Genomic DNA, 22,885 nt, shown 5'->3' with positions numbered 1-22,885 from the left:
CTTTCCCTCATGGCCATACCTCACCTCTGTGGTCCTTTTCAAGTTGTACATCTTCTTCCAAGGCTCCCTCTGAACAGTGTGCACCAAGATCAAATGCTCTGTTACAGATCTCCACATCTTGTCTGTGTGTCTTGCACCAGAACAGTTCTCTTGTTTCTCCACGGGGACAGTCGGGGACCAATCCATGAAAAGTACTTTGCGTGTCACAAAAGCATTGCAGACTCCACACCAGCTGCACTAGGCCCCAGGGGTTACATTACCAGCACAGCTTCCATAAACTTGGCTTTTAGTCCTTGGGTATTGAAGATTGAGGAGTGATCTAAAATGGTAAAAGGATTTGATGGGGTGGAGAAAGAGAAACTATTTCCTCTGGTGGAGGGAGGACGAGCAAGGGGACATGATATTAAAATTAGAGCCTGGCTGTTCAGGAGTGGAATCAGGAAGCACTTTTTTACACAAAGGGTAGTGGAAATCTGGAACCCGCTCCCCCGAAAGGCTGTGGATGCTGGGGGCCAATTGGAGCTTTCAAGACTGTCAATAGATTTTTGTTGGGTATTAAGGGATATGGAGCTAAGGCGGGTAAATAGAGTTGAGGCACAGATCAGCCATGATCTCATTGAATGGTGGAACAGGCTGTATGAATAGGCTGCCGTGTTTCCTACATTTCAACAGTGACTACACTTCAAAAGCACTGCACTGGCTTTTAAAGAAACTTTGGGACATCCTGAGGTCGTGAATGGCTGATCTGCACCTCAACTCCATTGACCTGCCTTCGCTCCATACCCTTGCCTAAAAAAAATCAATCAATCTCCGTCTAAAAATACAAGATTTTCTTTCATTCTCTTCTACACTGCAGATCATCCTGCAGGAGCTCAAAAAGGGGCCTCGTCCTGTGCGACCATAGACCAGGGCACCCAGCCAGCCCTTGCTCTCCAGCAGTGTGAAGCAAATGGTATGTTGGCCTTTATTACAAGAGGATTTGAGTGTAAGAGTAAAGACATCTTACTGCAATTATATAGGGCCCTGGTGAGACCACACCTGGAGCACTGTGTACAGCTTTGGTCTCCTTACCTAAGGAAGGATGTACTTGCCATAGAGGGAGTGCAACGGAGGTTCACCAGACTGGTTCCTAGGATGGGAGGATTGTCCTATGAGGAGAGATTGAGTAGACTAGGCCTATATTCTCTAGCGTTTAGAAGAATGAGAGGTGATCTCCTTGAAACATCCAAAATTCTTACAGAGCTTGACAGGGTAGATGCAGGGAGGATGTTTCCCCTGGCTGGGGAGTCTAGAACCAGGGGTCACAGTCTCAGAATAAGGGGTCGGCCATTTAGGACTGAGATGAGGAGAAATTTCTTCACTCAGAGGGTGGTGACTCTTTGGAATTCTCTACCCCAGAGGGCTGTGGAGGCTCAGTCGTTGAGTATATTCAAGACAGAGATCGATAGATTTTTGAATATTAAGGGAATCAAGGGATACGGGGATAGTGCAGGAAAGTGGAGATGAGGTAGAAGATCAGCCATGATCTTATTGAATGCTGGAGCAGGCTCGAAGGGCCAAATGGCCGACTCCTGCTCCTATTTCTTATGTTCTTATATTCTTATGAAACGTGACAGAGGTCAGGGTTCGCTCGCTGGTGTCTGCCCCTCCAACACCAAGCCTAGCACAAGTGTCGGCCTTTTGATGTTGGACAACGTTATCTCAAGAGGGTCTGGGAGTGATGGTGGAGCATCAGAGTTAATCGCGGTAACAGGCGGAGGTGCCTTTGCATCCCCAGCAGTAAATAGGGACACTTGGCAGCGAGAAGCCTGAGACAGTCCCCCTGACCCCGAACCACAGCAGCTAGAGTTAGTCAGGATGTTTAGCTTTAGGATCACAGAATCAGAGCAGTTTACAAAACACAGACGGTCATTTTGTCACTTAGTGAAATTTGTGATGTCAGGGTCAGCCGTGGCTCAGTGGGCAGCACACTCGCCTCTGAGTCAGAAGGTTGTGGGTTCACGCCCCACTCCAGAGACTTGAGCACAAAAATCTAGGCTGACACTCCAGTGCTGAGGGAGTGCTGCACTGTTGGCGGTGCCGTCTTTCGGATGAGACGTTAAACCAAGGCCCTGTCTGCCCTCTCAGGTGGATGTAAAAGATCCCATGGCACTATTTCGAAGAAGAGCAGGGGAGTTCTCCCCGGTGTCCTGGGCCAATATTTATCCCTCAATCAACATCACTAAAACAGATTATCTGGTCATTATCACATTGCTGTTTGTGGGAGCTTGCTGTGTGCAAATTGGCTGCCACGTTTCCCACATTACAACAGTGACCACACTTCAAAAAGTACTTCATTGGCTGTAAAGTGCTTTGAGACGTCCGGTGGTCGTGAAAGGCGCTATAGAAATGCAAGTCTTTCTTTCTTTATTATTGCTTTGCAAAAAATGAGATCAGCGCATACTAATTATTAACCATCCTGAGGCACTGTTAGATTTATTAAGATTTTCTGTCCTTTTCTGGGGTGCAGTTCCACAAACAGCAGTCACCTCCTGGTACCTCACCCATTCTTCATGTTTGACCCTAGGGTAGTGAGCAGAGGCAGACTATTCAGCAGTGAAAAGCATCACAGTCTGGCCCGAACTTGTCCTGACCCAATATCCATGTCAGGGGTCATTGGGTAGCAACCAGGATTGGGACCAGTGCTTGACTTTCCTGTCATTAGCCCAGGAGCGGAGAGAGTTGTCCTGCTCTTATAACCAGTTAACGTGACTGAGAAATCAACAAGACTTCCTCATCTGTATTGATCAGTTACACACAGCCTTTAGCCCTCAGAATCTAAATCCTTCTTCACACTTACCTACTCACGGTGACTTTGTCGAATTTTTAAAAATTAATACTTTTTATAGCAGTCACTATAAATGTGCCCAGACCTTTGCTGCTGGTGTCACTGAGTTGCAGGGGTTGTGTTTACAATGCAATGTATCATCGGGAGACACTGAGGGAAAGTGTGGCATCTCAAGGAAGTAACTGCCTTTCTAAACTTGAGCGGATTAGAATAATCCCTTCTCTATAAATGGAGCTGGACTGACCTTGTTCAGAATGGACCGGCTCCGAATACAGCTCTCAATCGACAATTGCAGGAACAATAAGGATTTGTTCACTGACTGACTCTCCCGTCTGTGGATCAGCTGCTGACTGCTAACGGGTTCTCAGTGGGATCGAACTCATCTCTAATTGATGCGTTTATTCATATTATTAATAGCCAAGAGTTTCCGCTTTGGACGCAGTGGGCAATCCGGGCGCGAATTGCGTTAGTTTTCAGAAGTATTTTTTCTTGCTCAAGTTTATGTTCAAACTCATTTGCATATCGCCAAACACACCATTTTCCACCAACCAGCGCAATCGAGCAGAACGTAATATTTTTGCATTAAAAAAAATTCCTTGATGTATGTAAGAGTGGAAACCTGTGAGTAACCTGATTTTAAATAATTGAAAGTGACTTTTGAAAACGATACTGAACCATTTACTCGTTTCATTGGTGTACAGTAGTCAGTGTCTGAGCAAATCAAATATTTCTTTTAATATTTAAAAGCTTTTAATAAGTGCCAATTAGTGACCTTGCGCCTAAAAACAGCTTAATTTTAAGAGGCTCCTGGAAGGCCCACAAACACGTGCAATGAGCGGAAACTGGCCATGGTGATGAATTGGATCTGGGGACCTGGCCAGTGCACTGAGCTGGCCGGCGTCGAGCGCGGGGCTTTTTAAACCAGCGCAAAGGATCGCAGAAACTCGAGATGCGCTGAACGTAATTTGTGCTTGAAATTCCTCGATCTTTTGCACTGGTTTGGCCAATTTCGGGCGAATTGCGCTTAAAAAACCAGCGCAACCTCGCGGAAACTCCAGACCGCTGTGTCCGGGTGGACGATCATTCGGTTTTATTTCTACACGCAAAACTTCAACAACGTTTTGTCGAATGCACAAGATGTTTATTCATTCAGTTGATGTGGAGGAGACAAAGAGTGTAGCAATGAATTGAATGCTCCTGTACGCTGCCTGGTGTTCGGGACCCAATTCACTTGTCGAGCCTTTTAATGTTATTCCAGATCCGGAAACGCGGGAAAGCTTGTCGAGCTGGACTGCGTGAAAATGATGTCCTGTTGACCATCAATGGGAGATCTTGCAGCGGGCTGTCACACGCAGATGCCATGAACATTATCGACTGTTCCGATGGGACTCTGCACATCTGGGTTAACAGGTACCAAATCAGAGCTTTGCATACTGGATCAACTTGATTTGGAATCCCTTGGGTTTAGAAGGTTGAGGGTGATCTTATTCGGGTCTTTAAGATGATAAAGGAATTCGATAGGTTAGATACAGATAAACTATTTCATCTAGTGGGGAAATCCAGAACAAATTCGGTGCCTCCAGGTGAGAGAGGTGAAATATCAGCCATGGATCCTGCTCCTGGTCTCTTTTCCTGTCTTCTGGTTGGAACGTGTACCAGTGTAGGTTCTGGAATAAAGGCGGGCTGGAACTGTGATGCCTTCACGGCTGAACATCCTGCCCACACTCACTGACCAGGTTCACATCCCAACGATGGTCATTTGGCTGAGGTGCCCCTGGAAGCAGGTTCTGCCCTTTTGGAATAGTGATGATGGGTGGGCTTGAAGGTGCATGTCTCTCTCATCCCCTCTCTCCAGACCAGCCCCACCCCCTCCGATTCACACATTCTATGGAAAAGTGTATCAGCCTAACTTGGCTTAGGGGGGAGAATGAACAGTCACCTTGGGACTTGTTATATGAGACTGTAACATGAGCCCCCATGAACATTGCCTGTTGGACACCAGCAAATCTCGCGGGAGGCGGCCCATCTTTAGGTCAATTGTTGCAGCGACACGTTTCTAAAACCAGTAACTTGAATCTACTTCTAGAGTTTCCTGCAGTGCGGCATCTGGCAGCTTTCAATCTGAGCCCAGCCTGGTCACCTCCCCCTCAGCCAGGAGCCAGGAGTCTTCAAAAGCCCATCTCCAAGCCCCTGAGCCCTCCAGTATGACCCAGGACCTCAGTAGAGCCTCGGGCAGCCGGGGACCCCGGGGGCAGGTGGAGAGCTACACGTCCCCCCCGGACAGCGAGGCTTATTACGGGGAGACCGACAGCGACGCCGATCATTTTGCCAGCGAGAAGCAGCGGAGGCAGAAGAAGAAATGTCCCAGCGCGTCTCCTCGCCAGAGCCTGAAGAACCCTCACAAGAGCTCGGTGGATGATACTTCCGAGCACAGCGAGTACGACAGCGCTCCCGAGCACCCCCGCCCCGACACCAGAGCCCCTCCCGCCCGCAGCGACTGCAAGCTGACCCTCCAAGAACCCTCCACCTTCTCACCCACCGCCCAACTGGACTCTGGACCTCACCCCCCGCTGGATCATCCAAGCCTGCCGCCAGGCGTGGCCCCCAGGAGCAGAGAGCTCATGTTTCAGCCCCGGAGGGTGGAAGCCAAGATCAACATCTGGCAGCCCAAGGTGGAGATGGCTTCTTACCCCAACTCCAACCCCGCCTACCCCAACCCCAACCCCGCTTACTCCAACACCGCCTACCCCAACCCCAATACTGTCTACTCCAACTCCAACACTGCCTACCCCAACTCCAACACCTTACCCAACCCCAACACCGCTTACCCTAACCCCAACCCCGCCCCCAATACTGTCTACCCCAACCCCACTTACTCCAACACCGCCTACGCCAACCCCAACCCCGCTTACCCCAACACCACCTACACCAACACCTGGTCTGCCCAACCCAGTGGCGAGGACAGCGCCAACCGACAGGGCATCCTGGGCACGTCGGAGGCCGACAGCGGATTCCAGGAAGTACCTGCCCATGCTGGCTCACCTGAGCAGAAGCTGCTGCCGACTGCCACCAAGCCCAACCTGAGAGAGACACAGCTGGTGCCCATGGTGGGCCCCGTCAACAATCCTGTGGATGAAGTCCTGACGACCACTTACAAAGAAAAGGCCAAACAAGCCAGTAAGTTTTATTTGCCTTCTAACAGAACTTTAAATGATTTAAAACCTGAGATCTTGGTCCAGTGCTCTGGGCTCTTTTGACTGGTTCAATGAGCTGCTATTTGGAGGAACATGAGATCATGCAGATTTAAAGGACGTGAGCTCAACTCTCAGAAAAGCGCGTCAGCTGCTATCGGTTATGTGATAGTCAGAGGTATCTCATTGTCAGCTGCAACAAGACTTTAAACCCAGTTGTTTAAAAAGACCAACCAGCAGTGAGCGCTCCATCAGCACTGACATTTTTCCTAGTTGTTTATTTTTGGGTCCAAGATCCTTTAAAGCTGTTGGAATAAAACAAAATTCTAATTTGCTACTTCAAAACTAAATGTTAGACTTTTGAGAAGGGTGATATATGTGAAGGACCAGGCACATTTAGATTTAACTAAAATAAAACTCGCCAATGGGATTTACAGGAAGAGCGCCGGGGAGTTTGGGAGGGAGATTTGGAGCGAGGAGTCAGGGGCTTCAAGAGGTGGCGAGGTGAAGGGCTTTAGCAAGGGATTTCCAGGGTGCTGGGGTGTGATGACTGAAGGCTCCCCCACATGTGGCGGGCGGGGGGAGGGAATGAGAGAACGACCAGAGTCGGAAGATCAAAGGGCGTGAACTGGGGATTAAGGTTAGAAGAGACTCCAGAGTTAGAAAGAAAGACAGACTTGCATTTCTACTCATGACCTCAGGACGTCCCAAAGCGCTTTACAACCAATTAAGTACTTTTGAAGTGTAGTCACTGTTGTAATGTAGGAAATATACAGCAGGGCAAGGCCGTGGAGAGAATTACAGATAAGGAGGAGGATTTTGTCTAACCCTTCTGAACTGCTGACGGTGATAACCTATTTAAACATTCAGGCCTAGAAATTCAGTAAGGCGCTGCAAGCTTTGCGGCCAGTTACCGCCTAAAGAGGGTTTCTGCGCCAGTATTGGAGGTTGCGCTGATATTGAGCTCGGCGGTAATGACGGCGGTAGCCGGTAGCGCTGCGCCGGCACCGATGACGTCATCGGTGTGCGCAGTGCCCCATTTCCGCCCCGATGCCCATATTCAGTTGCCGCCGCCTCCTCCGTGGCGGCCGCTACTAACATCCGGAGACCAGGGCCTTACTGCAGCCTTAGTGGGGCGCATAAAGGTGGAGGTGCGGCCGGCCGCTTTTTCGGCGGCCGCCTGCCCGCACCTCCTTCCCCGGCCTCCTCCACCACCCCCCCCGCAGCATTGCCGGCTGCTTTCCGCGAGCCCGGCACTTCTCCGTGGTGCTGGGCTCATTTGCTGGCACAATCCAGCGGCGATCTCCCCGTTGCAGGCACCTCCACCTTAAGAGAAGGAGGAGGCCTGCAGTACCGCAGCCTGCCGCACCGCATCGGGTGGCACAGCGGCACCTAGAGCGCTGAAATTCAGTTTCTGCGCCCCAAGCGGGGGTGGGCACACCCTGGAATAGCGGCCGGTTCCGACTTGGGGCGCAAAAAGCGAATGTCGGACGGTCGCACATGGCTCCGCGCCCAGCGCTAACTTTTGGCCGTTAGCCAGCTGGCGGGGCCATAGTGAATTTCTAGGCCTCAGTATTTAAAATTAAACGTGCCTTAAATTCCATATAGAGACAAGAGTTGCCTGTTTATATTGGTTACTGCTACACTTTGCATCATCCTCAGCAGCGGTCAATTTATAGATCAGAAATGTTTTCAGCTTTTCACTCTGTTTACTGGACTTTCAAAACAATGTTTGCTTGCTTATCCTTGAGTTAAGGGTACGGAAAGTATTTCAGTCGATGACATCTCTGTCAGAGACCTTGACACATTTCATTGTTTCATACTTTGTGGTGCCAATCACCACAAAGTCTTTATTAAAAAAAAAGGGTCTTGTTTAACTAAATCTATTGAAGGTCGGTGTGAACACAGACAGATGCCAAAACCCATCACGCAACCGTTTGGAATGTAGCCGGGTAAAAATAGTCAAACTGACAGAAGTTGTTTCATCCGTCCTATTGTCTGGTCTGACGAGGGGTGTAAAAGGTGGTAGAAAGTGATTGGCAGACGTAGAGTTTTGGTTCCACTCCAGCCTGTGACAGACTCCGGTCTCTATATGGAACTGAAAGACACAGACTAACAGTCCAAGGATTTGCAGAATGCAGAGCTCTCAAACTCAGGAACCAGAACAGAATACCAACAAACATCACATCTATGCAGGTATCTGAATCAGTCTACATATATATTTAAAGCAGTTGCTTATTTTCTTACAGTGAACTGATGTATTGTGTGTATAACTTGAGTTTATGCAACTGAAATTGGGATCACATCCGAAAATCCAGGACAAGATCAAAGGGCAGCATTTCAACACAATGTGATTTAATTCATTATGTTTCAAATCAAAGATGTGGAAAATTCAGTTTATGCTTACAGAAACTTGACTGCAGCTGTAGCCACTTGAAGGGTTCTCAGCTTTTGTAGATCTTACTCGTTTAAAAATGATAGGCAGATAGTTTAAATATTGTTAATCAGGCTGTAGGTGTTTGCTTTTCAGATCAATTATATGAAACATATGTTAAAAGACCGCATTAAGACTGAAAATATTCACTCTTGTGTGCCTGTGTGTGTGTTTGTGTCTGTGTTTGTGTGTGTTTGTGTGTGTGTGTTTGTGTCTGTGTGTGTGTCTGTGTGTGTTTGTGTGTGTGTGTGTGTGTGTGTGTGTGTGTCTGTGTGTGTCTGTGTTTGTGTGTGTCTGTGTGTGTGTGTCTGTGTGTGTGTGTTTGTGTCTGTGTGTGTGTGTCTGTGTTTGTGTGTGTCTGTGTGTGTTTGTGTTTGTGTGTGTGTGTGTGTGTCTGTGTGTGTGGGGTGTGTGTCTGTGTGTTTGTGTGTGTCTGTGTGTGTGTGTGTGTGTCTGTGTGTGTTTGTGTCTGTGTGTGTGTGTGTCTGTGTGTGTGTGTGTCTGTGTGTGTGTGTGTCTGTGTGTGTGTGTGTGTCTGTGTTTGTGTGTGTCTGTGTGTGTGTGTCTGTGTGTGTGTGTTTGTGTCTGTGTGTGTGTGTCTGTGTTTGTGTGTGTCTGTGTGTGTTTGTGTTTGTGTGTGTGTGTGTGTGTCTGTGTGTGTGGGGTGTGTGTCTGTGTGTTTGTGTGTGTCTGTGTGTGCGTGTGTGTGTGTCTGTGTTTGTGTTTGTGTGTGTGTCTGTGTGTTTGTGTGTCTGTGTGTGTAGTAACCCTTCATACAGCAGTGTGGAAGTATGTGCACTCTCCACGTGGGACTTAATTGCTTTTATAAAATCTAGAATACAACATGTTTGTTATTTGAAATTCTTTTGGTGCAACTTTCTCAGTGAGAATGCAAAAAAAATGTGTTTTATTTTTATTTTCTGCCCCAGGACATGTTATTGATGCAGAATACCGGAGTCAGTGATCTTTTCAATGATGTGGGTCACCCAATGTTGTCCACTGGTGGGAGAGGAGGCGATTTCCTCCAGCTACTGTGAAATTACAGTCATTAGAATGGTGTTTTTATAAATGAGTCTTTGATTTCACTACACTCGGGACAAAGGGAATCTTCCCCTACGTGAATACTTGTCCTTTTCTGTGCCAGAAGGGACCAGGCATCCATCAAAGATAAACTTTCCAAGTGCCCTCTGTCTAAACATTTCAAATGTGCTGGATTAGAGCACGAGCCTCTAACGACAGTATATCGCCCACTTGTTGTTCCTTATGGCTTTTTAATACCAATGTTTTAGAAAGACCAGCTCATGGGATTGCTAGAAAAATGAAACAAGAAAATCACAAAATGGGCAAGTGAAGATTAATGGGATTCCGAGTTCCTGTATCACTTCAATTGAACTTATAAAAAATGAAGTTGCGTGAACCTGTACTGCATGGAAAGGCTTCAATATCTTTGTGCTCCTGCACATATCAATAGTTAATAGACACGATTGTCAGCACCTAACAGAGTGATACGCTGTGCGATTCATTGAGGCTGCTACATGCCCTTTCTCAGAGAGTAAAATAAGATTATCTCGTAAGAAGTCAGATGGAAAGATATCCGTAGCATTTTAAAACATCTAATCAGAAATTACATCAGTGTTCCCGGGATTACAGAGGATTCCATCGGATATACGGCACAGAAGCAGGCCATTCGGCCCAACCAGTCCATGCCAGCGTTTATGCTTCACTCGAGCCTCCTCCCATCTTTCCTCATCTAAATCTGTCAGCCTAACCCTCTATTCCCTTCTCCCTCATATGCTTGTCTAGCCTCCCCTTAAATGCATCTATACTATTCGCCTCAACCACTCCCTGTGGCAGCGAGTTCCACATTCTCACCACTCTCTGGGTAAAGAAGTTTCTCCTGAATTCCCTATTGGATTTCTTGGTGACTATCTTATATTGATGGCCTCTAGTTTTGCTCTTCCCCACAAGTGGAAACATTCTCTCTGTGTCCACTCTATCAAAACCTTTCATGATTTTAAAGACCTCTATTAGGTCACCCCTCAGCCTTCTTTTTTCAAGGGAAGTGAGACCCAGCCTGTTCATCCTTTCCTGATATGTAAACCCTCGCATTTCTGGTATCATCCTTGTAAATCTTCTCTGCACCCTCTCCAGTGCCTCTATATCCTTTTTATAATATGGCGATCAGAACTGTACGCAGTACTCCAAGTGTGGTCTAACCAAGGTTCGATACAGGTTTAACTTCCCTACTTTTCAATTCTATCCCTCTAGAAATAAACCCTGGTGCTTGGTTTGCTTTTTTATGGCCTTGCTAACCTGTGTCACAACCTTTACTGATTTGTGTATTTGTACTCCGAGATCCCTTTGTTCCTCTACCCCACCTAGACTCGCACCCTCCAAGTGATAAGTGACCTCCCTATTCTTCCTACCAAAATGTAATACCCCACATTTATCTGTGTTGAACTTCATTTGCCAATTATTTGCCCATTCTGCAAGTTTATTAATGTCCTCCTGTAATTTGTTGCAGTCCTCCTCAGTATTGACTATTTCTACACCACCCCCCCCCCCAAACTTGGTGTCATCCGCAAATTTAGAAATTGTGTTTTTGATTCCAAAGTCTAAATCGTTAATGTAAATTGTGAACAGCAGTGGTCCCAGCACTGATCCTTGTGGAACGCCACTACCCACCTTCTGCCACTGTGACTAGCTACCCTTTACTCCCACTCTCTGCTTTCTGTCTTGAAGCCAGCCAACAATCCATTCTCGAGGAACAGCACCTCATCTTCCGATTAGGCACTTTACAGACTTCCGGATTCAATATCGAGTTCAACAATTTCAGATCATAACCTCGGCCCCTATTATATTTTTACTTATTTTTTATCCACACCTTTGTTTTGGCCCCCCCTTTTTTCTCTCTCCCACATGGCAGCTGTCTCTCATTCTGCCAGCGCATTTCACACCTAATCTAGAGCCGTCTTTTGTCTCCACTAGTCCGATCACCATCTCGTCTGGTTTTGAATACCTCTTAATGTCTCTTCTCTTTTGTTCTCTCCCAGCCTGGCCTCTTAATCTATTCCATTTCCTGTGCTTCTTTAGTCTTGACAAAGGGTTTGCACCTGAAACGTTGACTCTATTTTCTCTCCACGGATGTTGCCTGGCCTGCTGAGTTTTTCCAGCATTTTCTGTTGTTATTTCAGCAATCCATTCTGCTACTTGTCCCCTGACTCTGCATTCTCTGATCTTGTTCATCAGTCTATTATGGGGTACCTTATCGAAGGCCTTTTGAAAATCCAGATAAATTACATCTACCATTGTCATTAATATTGTCTACTCTCTCACCTCTTCAAAAAATTCAATAAGGTTGGTCAAGCAAGACTTTCCCTTTTGAAATCCATGCTGACTATTCATTATTATATTTTTGGTTTCTAAATGTTCTTCTATTTCCTCCTTTAGTAGGGATTGCATTATTTTAAATAATATGGTGGTTCCCAACTAAAATACAGTCTGACCATAAAAGCATAATCATCAGTGGAAAAAACAAGTTATAGGTAGCCAATTTTCTAGTATCAGTCAATAGTTATTTGTTTTCTAAAGCAGCACTTTGCTTCAAACTTTTTTGAAGCCAAGATTTTAAAACAAAAAGTTGGTGCCAAGGTACACACTGAATCTCATAGGTAACTCTCAGTCACAAGGAGCCTGCAACAATTGGATAAAAATCAGCACACATTAGCAAATATTTCGGCATGCTTGCTGTCAAAACAAGAAGTAAATTGGGGCCAGTAAATCACATTTCAGCACACAGCCAAACAAGTTTTGTCTGATGCCTACATTAGCCTTGAAGAAACAGTTTTCCAATACCATTTTGTTTAAATGTTTCTTTCCTTCTATATAATTTAATTTGCCCTCATGATTGAAGTCTCCTCTCGTATCAATTCTTTATTGAATAAGGAGGCTTGGAACTTCCCGCCCCCACCACCTCCCCCACCACCCCCCCCAGCCAATGCCACCTTGGGGCTGGCCAAATAGGAGATGTGCAGGATTGGCTTTGGGTGACTAGCCCTTCAATTTTTACACATGGGGACTGTGACCAGCGTCCAATCGACAGAGTTGAGATCAAGAGCACACTCTGTGGGGGAAAGGAATGACAGACCAGACCCCATGTTCCATCACTCCAGAACCAACATTCCATGTGTGAAAGAAGCTGCTGTTGGAATGCTGACCAATGATTTTACCTTGATCAGTTTAGAAGATTAATAAAACAATTAGTATTAGCTTCTCACCTGTCGTCATTTGTACAATTCAATTTATCACTAGCATTGGTGAAAATCTATATAAATACTGCGGCTACAAGAGCAGGTCAGAAGATATTCTGTGGTGAGTGGTTCACCTCCTGACTCCCCAAAGCCTTTCCACCATCTACAAGGCACAAGTCAGGAGTGTGATGGAATACTCTCCACTTGCCTGGATGAGTGCACCTGCCACAATACTCCAGAAGCTCGATACCATCCAGGACAAAGCAGCCCGCTTGATAGGCACTCCATCCATCACCTTAAACATTCACTCCCTCCACCACCGGCATACCGTGGCTGCAGTGTGTACCATCTACAAGATGCACTGCAGCAACTCGCCAAGGCTTCTTCAGCAGCACCTCCCAAACCCGCAACCTCTACCACCTAGAAGGACAAGGGCAGCAGGCGCATGGGAACACCACCACTTCCAAGTTCCCCTCCAAGTCACACACCATCCTGACTTGGAAATATATCGGCCGTTCCTTCATCATCGCTGGGTCAAAATCCTGGAACTCCCTCCCTAACGGCACTGTGGGAGCACCTTCATCACATGGACTGCTGCAGTTCAAGAAGGCAGCTCACCACCACCTTCTCAAGGGGCAATAAATGCTGGGCTTGCCAGCGATGCCCATATACTAGTCGATCTTTCATAGCATTTCACACTGGAAGTCAGGGTAAGTGAAGTCCTCACGTGAAGCAGAATTAGAGGGCGGGGTATTTGGACCACGAGTAATTCAGTCCCCATTTTAAACTCAAATGTTCTGTCCTTTTTCATGATAAATTCCTGTGTGCACATTTAGAATGGTAAACGTTTTCCTGATGTAATTACACCTTCCTGCCAATGGTGGCACTGCAGCGCCTCCACTGGCGGAATGTCTAATTGCAGCCCAAGGCTTACATCAGCAGGTTCCATTCTAAATGGGGACATTGGAATTATATTGGGAGAAATTCACAGGCAGCCCATGCAGATGTAAGATTTTGAATATAGTATATATATTTATATAAAAGCTCTGCCTCTGGCACCCTTCCAAATGACTCCAGTTCCAACACTTCAAAGTGTCACAGGTGCAAAATAAAAATAAAGAGCTAATTTCACGATGGGTTCTTCAGACAGAAATATACATCCAGTTACAGTTGGCCAGTAATTAACCCCAAGAGGTAGATTTGCCTGTTTCCTGTAGAGCTGTGGTATATTCAAGTCAGAAATCAATAGATTATTGGACTCTAGGGGAATCAAGGGATATGGGGATCGGGCAGGAAAGTGGAGATGAGGTAGATGATCAGCCATGATCTTATTGAATGGTGGAGCAGGCTCAAGGGGCCGAATGGCCGACTCCTGCTCCTGCTCCTATTTCTTATGTTCTTATGTACACCACTTAACCAACGCAGTATTGAAGTGTGGCTTTAAAGGGATAGGCCAGGTCAAGCGTTGGATCTGATTCTGTCCTCATCTGAACTCCACATAGCCACAATTTCGATAGAGGTGTGGGGTCTCCGAATAGCATCCTTGCCGCTCTCCTCCCCCTGTAACTTAGAGACACGAGGGGCACTTTTATTTTTTGCAATACCCACTCCAGCTCCTTGGCTGAGGTCAACTCATGGAGCACAGAGAAAAGATCGAGCTAGGGATTGTCCTGGTTTGTCTGGCCTACATCACACGATGCATTTCCTCAGCCAGATACCAGTGGAGCTAAAATATGTCACTGAGCCGGCCAGTGTGTGTGGAGTGGGTTATCCTCTTGCAATACTCAGAGGTTACGGTAACTCACTTCATTCTAAATGACAGGACAGTGATGCGAAGATTTTTGAAGAGGGTTCAGTCAGTTGAGTGACATTCACATTTTGTATAAACATGAACTTTGAATAATTAATCTCTTTGGTGCTGAATACAGGGTGAAGGTTCAGACTGATGGCGAATGAGGTACTTGTGTGTAGAGTGGCAGTTATTGTACACTCCTGGTTCAGGTATGATGCGGGTCAGTATTATAACCACCGCCAGCTTCTGCAATATTAACCCAGCTTCTGAAGAATGCTCCCATCATAGTACATGGTGTTTAGCCATCAGGACATCGCAAAGCTCTTTGCAGCCAACTTTTGAAGTGGAGTCACTGTTGTAATGTGGGAAACGCGGCAGCCAATTTGTGCACAGCAAGGTCCCACAAACAGCAATGTCATAAAGTTTTAGTGATGTTGATTGAGGGATAAATATTGGCCCCAGGACACCAGGGAGAACTCCCCTGCTCTACTTCAAAATAGGGCCATGGGATCTTTTACGTCCACCTGAGAGCAGGCGGGGCCTCGGTTTAACATCTCATCCCAAGCACCGTGAAGGGTTGGGATTTGAGCCAGTTGAATGTTGCAGTCTAATGACACAGCATGACAGCCTAGTTTCGGTTGAAACTAGTTGAAACCACAAATGGAACAGATGGTCAGAAACGGAACTACAAAAGTGATTAAGCACGTGGAGATATGAGAAGCTGCAATAACAAGGTTAACATTTGCAGAACAATCGGGTTACGAAGTAACAACTGTCACGCGGATGTATGTAAGGTATATTTGATTAACCTTTAAGCCATGTCCAATCACGAGTCACTGACTCAGACCGGCCGAAGCCACGATGAAGCAAGAATGGACCCTGCGATCCAGATAACTGGACAAACTTAGATAAAAGACAGAACTGAAAGAAGGGGCTTAGCTAACGATGTAAAGTTATAATTAGGTTGTTTTTGAAGGAATATAATTGGGCCAGATTGGCCGAGGAATAAGTAATGTAATAACGGCTATCGGTGTGCTCCAGTCTTGTACTGTATATAAGCTTGTGAATTTTGTTGATCGGGGAGAAGGTGCTCGCACAGACCGCGGGGTCTGAGACACTTCTCTCAGAGCTCTGTTTTCAATAAACTGCACCTTTTACTTTACCACAGATTAGATGTGAATTTATTTTCACCCAACAGACCGCACCTTCGACAGTGCGGCACTCCCTCTGTACTGCACTGGGAGTGTCAGCCTAGATTTTTGTGTCCAAATCTCTGGAGTGGGACTTGAACCCACGACCTTCTGACTCAGAGACGAGAGCGCTACCCACTGAGCCTGGGCTGAGCTCCATGCCAGAGTTGGTGCTGAGCACCAGTATCAAAAGAGCATCGAACCTCTCTCAAGCTCTTGCTTTGTTTCCCTCTCGTGTTAAATCTCCAAAGGGGGCAGGAGCTTGTTTCAATCCTCTGTATTCCTTTGTTCACAATTCTGGGACAGAGCCTGCCCTCCACAAGTGGGAGGCAGTGTTAGATCGCAGCATCCTGCCGCACCTCTGTACAAAAGACATTTGATTAACCGTTTAATTCACTAGTTTAACCGTTTCTTAGCAGATGGTTGCCATAACATTTCCCCAGTTCTCACAATAACCTGTGAGTTAAGAAAGACTTCTCTGATTGCTGCCAAATGTCGACAGTGAGTTTGTGATTTTGCAGTTGTTTTGAACAAGGCAGGATGAGGAAAATTCGCTCTGGTGGTTAGGGAATTTTTTGTTTGCCTTTGAGTCAAGGATGCCTAATTCTCTTGTGTTTAAAATCATGTTTGTTCCTTCAGAGGGTGTGCTAGTTTATTCTTTAGTGTTCAGAGGGTGTGCTAGTTTATTCTTTAGTGTTCAGAGGGTGTGCTAGTTTATTCTTTAGTGTTCAGAGGGTGTGCTAGTTTATTCTTTAGTGTTCAGAGGGTGTGCTAGTTTATTCTTTAGTGTTCTGTTTGAACGAGCAATAATTTGTGACAATCTTTTGTGTTCCGACATTACAGGGCTCCATCGCAGTGAAAGCGTGCAGGAGAAGCAGGTGAAGGAAGCCAGGACAAAATGCAAGACCATTGCATCTCTCCTCACCTCAGCACCCAACCCTCACTCGAAGGGGGTCCTTATGTTTAAGAAACGGCGTCAAAGGGCAAAGAAATACACGCTGGTTAGTTATGGAAGTGTAGACGAGGAGAAGCAGAATATCGATGAGGACAGCGAGCTGCTGCCAACCAGCGAGTCGGAATTTGACGAGGAGGCATTTTCCGACGCAAAAAGCTTAACGAATCAGTCAACGGGGTCGGATTGGGACAGTTCCTGCCTAGACATTGAAAAGCCCAAATTTGAGCCACAGGGTTTAACTGAAACCAAGGGTAAGGGTGTGATGTTATTTGAACATCAGAGACAGCGAGCAGGGGAGTATGTGGTGGAGGAGTCTCCAATTCAGAGACAACACAATCTGCAAATGAAACCAAAGTCGGAGGCTGAGGTGAGGAGCTACAGTATGATGAATGGAGAGAGTACCAGGCCCAGAAGTTGCAATGTGTATGGCGAGACTCCAGTCTCTGATACTTCAAACAATTACACAGAAATGAACCTGTCAGCAGGCGTGAATGTGGAGCCCAGTTTACAGGTGATAAGACCAAGTGAACAACATCATTCACAGCACTTTATACAAGGTCCCTCCTGCCTGTCCGCTGTGGCAAACAGGACCGCGAGACCATTCACTCCAGGGTTTCAGCAAAGCCAGGCAACACCAATATACTCTGTCTCTGCTCCAGTTTTATTCAGGCAAACTGCAGCAAATGCTGCCCCGGCAGCGCCCTGGGAACACGCTACGGGGCAAAACAAACTTGCAACGCCTTTCTCAGCACCGTCAGCGGCAGTCTGCAGGCCGCCCGTGACTCAACCTGTGACAGCAAACAAAGCTGAAGTGCCAAAGAGAATGGGGATTCCTTATTCACCAGCACCCGCAGTGATGTCACCAGCACCCGCGGTGATGTCACCACCACCTGCAGTGATGTCACCGCCCGCGGTGATGTCACCACCACCACCCGCAGTGATGTCACCACCACCACCCGCAGTGATGTCACCACCACCCGCAGTGATGTCACCACCACCACCACCAGCAGTGATGTCACCACCACCACCACCACCAGCAGTGATGTCACCACCACGTGCAGTGATGTCACCGCCCACGGTGATGTCACCACCCAAGGCGATGTCACCTCCTGCAGTGATGTCACCACCCACAGTGATGTCACCAGAACGCGCAGTAATGTCACCACCACCCACAGCAACTTTGTATTCACCACCTTTGGCCCCAGTCACTAGTACTGCTACCTTCCACATTACCTCGACACTGCCGCCACAGAAAGAGACTGACATTGCCACTGATGCCAGTGCGAATGCTCACGCTCCCTCCATTGGTAGCACTTCATCAACAACTTGGTCAGCCAATCAGTTATCGGAGAACCTGGCCACGCGAGAACAAAGAATTTCTGTCCCAGCCTCTAAAACTGGCATCTTGCAGGAAGCCCGCAGGAGAAGCACAAGGAAGCCAATGTTTACTAAGACTGAACAGATAAAACATTCACCAAACCCCGAGCTTCTTTCCTTGGTACAAAACTTGGATGAAAAGAAGCCAGATCATTTAGGGGCAGGATTTGAGTCAGGGCCTGAGGAAGACTTCTTGAGTCTTGGTGCCGAAGCTTCAAATTTTATGCAGTCCCAGGCACGCAGGCAAAAAATCCCCCCTCCTGTTGCCCCGAAACCTTATTTAAAACCGCAGTTAATTGGCAATGGTTCTCCTCTTGTGAATGGAAACACCACACCAGGGACACTCCAACTGAAAGGAAAGGGGGCTGAACTCTTCGCTAAAAGGCAAAGCCGAATGGATAAGTTTATTGTAGAATCGGTGCCTACCTACACTTCTCAGCCGAGAGGACCATCTCCCACTCCTTCACTTCCTCCTACATGGAAATACTCGCCCAATATCCGGGCTCCACCTCCTATTGGTTATAACCCTATGTATTCCCCATCATACCCACTGGCAGCTAGTAAATCGCAAGCGGCAACATCAGCCACTAAAACTCATAGAAAGTGGAAACCAGCCGGGAACCAAAAGGTGGGAATAAAAGCCATTGATTTCATGAGGCACCAGCCATATCAATTAAACCCAGCCATGTTCAGCTTCAATGAACCCAGCTCAGGGACACAGAGCTCATCAAGAAGTGCTCCATCTACGCAACTCGGCCAACAATCCTTCGTCTCGACAAAGCACGTTCCTGTGAAGACAACAAGAACCTGTGAGATTAAACGCTTTTCAACCCCAGTTCCTACAGTGACTCCCACTGTCATTGCCCCAAGGTCAGCTACGACTCTCGCTGAGCCAGTGTGGATGTCTGCACCTAGTTCCCCACCACTGGCGCCAGCCAAAATATCCAGTGTCAATCTGCCAGCTCCTCAAACTTCCAAACAAAACAGACGGGCACCAGAAGGAAGCCAGGAAGTAACCTTCGAAACTTCAGTGTTCCGTTTGTCACCTAAGGAAGATAGTCAAGTGCAAAAGAAAACAGCGCTTCAGGTCCCCAGACCAAAGTTCTCAGCAGTACGAGGCGGAATTAGTGCTCACACATGGAGACCTGGCTCATTCTAGCAATAAAAATAATGTTTACGACCATCTTGATCCTTAGTGGACAGATGAAGATTCTCGCACATAAATAGGACTCGTACGCAGAAAGGAAAGAAAGACTTGCATTTATAAAGAACCATTCACGACCACTGGACATCTCAAAGCGCTTTACAGCCAATGAAGTACTTTTTGAAGTGCAGTCACTGTTGTAATGTAGGAAACACGGCAGCCAATTTGTGCACAGCAAGCTCCCACAAACAGCAATGTGATAATGACCAGATCATCTGTTTTAGGTGTTGGTTGAGGGATAAATGTTGGCCAGAACACTGGGGATAATTCTCCTGCTCTTCTTCGAATAGTGCCATGGGATCTTTTACATCAACCCAAGATGGCAGACGGGGCCTCGGTTCAACGTCTCGTCCAAAAGACAGCAGCTCCGACAGTGCAGCACTCCCTCAGCACTGCACTGGAGTGTCAGCCTGGATTATGTGCTCAAGTCTCTCTGGAGTGGGGTTTGAACCCATAGTCCACCTGATTCAGAAGCGAGGGTGCTACCAACTGAGCCACAGCTGACACCAACAAAATACAATAGTCATTTTGAGTAGGTTATTGACAAACTTGATCCCGCGCTAAGAGTTTGCCACCATACACTGCTCTGTCCTGGAGAAATACGGCTTGTACCATTTAAATAGTTTTTGCATTACATGGAGCATTAAGCCTCTTTTTTTCCTAAAATGCATCGGAGTCTGATGGTGTCATGTTGAGGTCTCTCTGTGCATTGTATTTATTTACTAGAACATATCACAAGTTTCTGATTAATAAAAGATTATGAGCCACAGTTGAACAGAATTGAATATGTTACAAGTACAGTGACATCATCCTTCCCATAATACCTTATTGGTAGGACAGGAAGTGCATCCTCCTGCTTTGCTATTGGTTGGATTTCTACCGAACACCATAGCATTGGTTTCTTTTTGAAAGATCCTGTTTCTAAAACAGGTACAATCCCTTATTCTATTGTGTGCCGCGTAATAAGTTTTAAATGTTAAAACTGAACTTGAGCTCAAAACTGCCAAAGCAATGCAAAAGGACTTCAAGAGCAACCTCTTTTGGAGGAATTCTCAAATTTGAATTATTCATGGGAGTCGCCCCTAGGTTCAGCTCACATTAGAAAGTTCTAATCTACAAGTTAGAAATGATCCCACCAATATTTGTAGACACCTAGCAATAGAATTGGATTGTTATTATTGTCGTGTAGCATGCTGTTTGGAGAAAAATAATCATACGAAGAATCTCTTGAAGACTCAAAACAAAATGAGGATAAAATATTGACAGAAGTTGGTGTCTGGAGGTGCTGGGATTCTGCTTCCTCAGGGCAGGTGTCGTGTCAGCAGCGAGGGAAAAAAATCCATTATTCCAAGAGCTAACTGTGGCTCAGCTGATTGTCCAGTTAGACTCCTGTTTCCAATGTCTAATCTTCCACTTGAGCAGCCGAAGTGGGGGAAAAACAGTGACTGTATTGACGATGATTTGCCACCAGATATCTTCACCATCCTTTACAAGTAGAGTTGAACATATTTATTAATTGTGCTAATGACATTTCGTGCTGGAGGACAGGCACAGTGTAAACTACTGCATTATTTTAACACACTCATGGGATGTCCATTGTGAGCACCTTTCGATATTGTTTAATTGGGAGCGAAGACCACCACTAGGCTCTTGGCCATCTGGCCAGATCTAACACTGGGCTGGTCAACCGTGTAACACAATTCACATCTAAACACCACCATACTAAAGAATGGAAATCACTTCATTGTGTAAAGTGCTTGGAGGCATTTCAATGGGAAAAATGCTGGATAAATACAAGTTGTATTATTTATTCAAACCAAACTTCAGGAGTGGCCTTAGTTTTGTTCAAATACCAAATATCAACTGCAGATCTCATTAGAAGATGATGAACTCGCTCTTAAGAACGTTTTGCTTTCTTAGATGTCAAGAATAAGATAGGAGTGCGATATGTGCAGTGCCATTCTTAACTGAGTGACATAAAACTGATGATTGTACTTTTAATGTTCCTAGTGTAACAATTAAGATGAATGAGGAATATGTGGATACAATGCAAGGCAATTAGTGGCAATGGACAGAAATGGTGGGATTGATTGGAAATGTCGGGAAGATTGGATCAAATGAGACATGGGACGGTCTTGGTTTCTGTATGTGGCGATGGAAGCAGAGTAAATGGAGCTGAGGATTAACTCAATGATCTGTGCTGGTTTAAGCTGTAATGTCTGATATTGCAAGAGTAAATAATTTGCAATATTTCCTTCATGATATGGTTATGACCTACTGACCAATCACTGACCTCCTGGAGAATTAACAGATATTAGAATTCAGTAGTGAGAATCTCCACTTTTATTTGCAGTTTCACACACAACTCCCAAGTGCCTCAGTAATTAGCGTTTCCTAAATATCAGTAGCCTCTGTTTTAGAAAAATATTTAGGTTTTGAAATTGACTTGTAATATTGATCCAAATTGAAGAGTCTGATATTGTTTTTTGGTGTAAAGCAGCTGCAATTTGTAAACCGTAAATCTCGCACATATTAACCCCTTCATCACCTGCATTTAGATTTGAAGAAACTGCACTCAGGAGATTGGCGTTAACTCATGTTTTTTGGTTGCACTGCTCTCCTCGTGTGTCCCGGTTCCACTTTGCACGTTAGTCCGTGCATAAAACATTCAACAATAGATAGACAGTAACAATTTTAGCAAATGATCAAACACTTCTCAGTAATTTAAAAGCAAAATACTGTTGGAAAGCTGAAATAAAAACAGAAAATGCTGGAAATACTCAGCAGGTCAGGCAGCGTCTGTGGAGAGAGAAACAGAGTTAACGTTTCAGGTCGATGACTGTGTCTCTGGAACAGACTTTGAGATGGAAGTTCTGACGAAAGGTCACTGACCTGAAACGTTAACTCTGTTTCTCTCTCCACAGTTGCTGCCTGACCTGCCGAGTGCTTCCAGCATTGACTGTTTTTAGTTCTCAGTAATTACCAGACAGAAGCACCTTTGCAGCCAGTGAGAATAGAGTGCTTTATTGGGAGTGTCTTTAGAGTCACAGATTGCCAGTGAGAGGAATGATGTGCTTACCCCTTCTGTAGGCTTTAAGGCACTTCAAACCAGTGTGGGTACAATAAATGAAGCAATACGGCTTTGCACTTTACCGATGCCCGATAGATGTGCTTGTTTCTTGTAGGTGTAGTATTACTTTTTGCAAACTATGCATTTAAAACAGTTTTAATGTTTAAATTGTACTATGTATGCTGATGTAAAATAATAAAATATGATTAATTGATACAATTTGTGGGCTGTTCGGAGAGTGAAATGTGATCAGCAGATACTTCTGGGCACCACACCATAGGAAGGATATATTGGCCTTGGAGGGAGTGCAGCGTAGGTTTACCAGAATGATACCCAGACTCCAGGGGTTAAATTATGAGATGAGATTACACAAACTAGGGTTGTAATCCCTAGAATTTAGAAGGTTAAGGGGTGATCTGATCGAAGTTTTCAGGATATTAAGGGGAACAGATAAGGTAGATAGAGAGAAATTATTTCCGCTGGTTGGGGAGTCTCGGACTAGGGGGACATAGTCTAAAAATTAAAGCCAGACCTTTCAGGAGTGAAGTTAGGAAACACTTCAACACACAAAGGGTGGTAGAAGTTTGGAACTCTC

General features: G+C 45.9%; 1 protein-coding gene and 1 long non-coding RNA gene across 2 annotated transcripts; both read left to right on the top strand.

The window, feature by feature from the left end:
* The first annotated feature begins 3,982 nt into the window (after positions 1-3,982).
* LOC147098701 (synaptopodin 2-like protein) lies at positions 3,983-22,509 on the top strand. The gene is made up of 3 exons (XM_085970748.1): positions 3,983-4,237; positions 4,914-6,004; positions 16,528-22,509. Exons 1-3 carry the CDS (start codon positions 4,074-4,076, stop codon positions 19,173-19,175), a joined length of 3,903 nt encoding a protein of 1,300 aa, XP_085826874.1. The 5' UTR covers positions 3,983-4,073; the 3' UTR covers positions 19,176-22,509.
* On the top strand, positions 6,011-9,912 carry LOC147098702 (uncharacterized). The gene is made up of 2 exons (XR_015074222.1): positions 6,011-8,214; positions 9,382-9,912. It is a non-coding gene; the product is annotated as an uncharacterized LOC147098702 (long non-coding RNA).
* Positions 22,510-22,885: the final 376 nt, after the last annotated feature.

Source organism: Somniosus microcephalus, chromosome 29, assembly GCF_052327205.1.
Source record: "Somniosus microcephalus isolate GS21.2 chromosome 29, FLI_Smic_1.0, whole genome shotgun sequence".
In the NCBI taxonomy this organism is placed as follows: Eukaryota; Metazoa; Chordata; class Chondrichthyes; order Squaliformes; family Somniosidae; genus Somniosus; species Somniosus microcephalus.
The sequence above is the reverse complement of the archived record's forward strand: the minus strand, read 5'-3'. Positions and strand labels throughout refer to the sequence as shown.

What these genes read in the sequence shown, in the direction of transcription:
- LOC147098701 (XM_085970748.1), top strand. Translation starts at nt 4,074, where the DNA reads ATGTTATTCCAGATCCGGAAACGCGGGAAAGCTTGTCGAGCTGGACTG. An exon ending in CTGCACATCTGGGTTAACAG is followed by an intron (nt 4,238 to 4,913) that starts GTACCAAATCAG and finishes ATCTACTTCTAG; the next exon opens with AGTTTCCTGCAGTGCGGCAT. An exon ending in AGAAAAGGCCAAACAAGCCA is followed by an intron (nt 6,005 to 16,527) that starts GTAAGTTTTATT and finishes CCGACATTACAG; the next exon opens with GGCTCCATCGCAGTGAAAGC.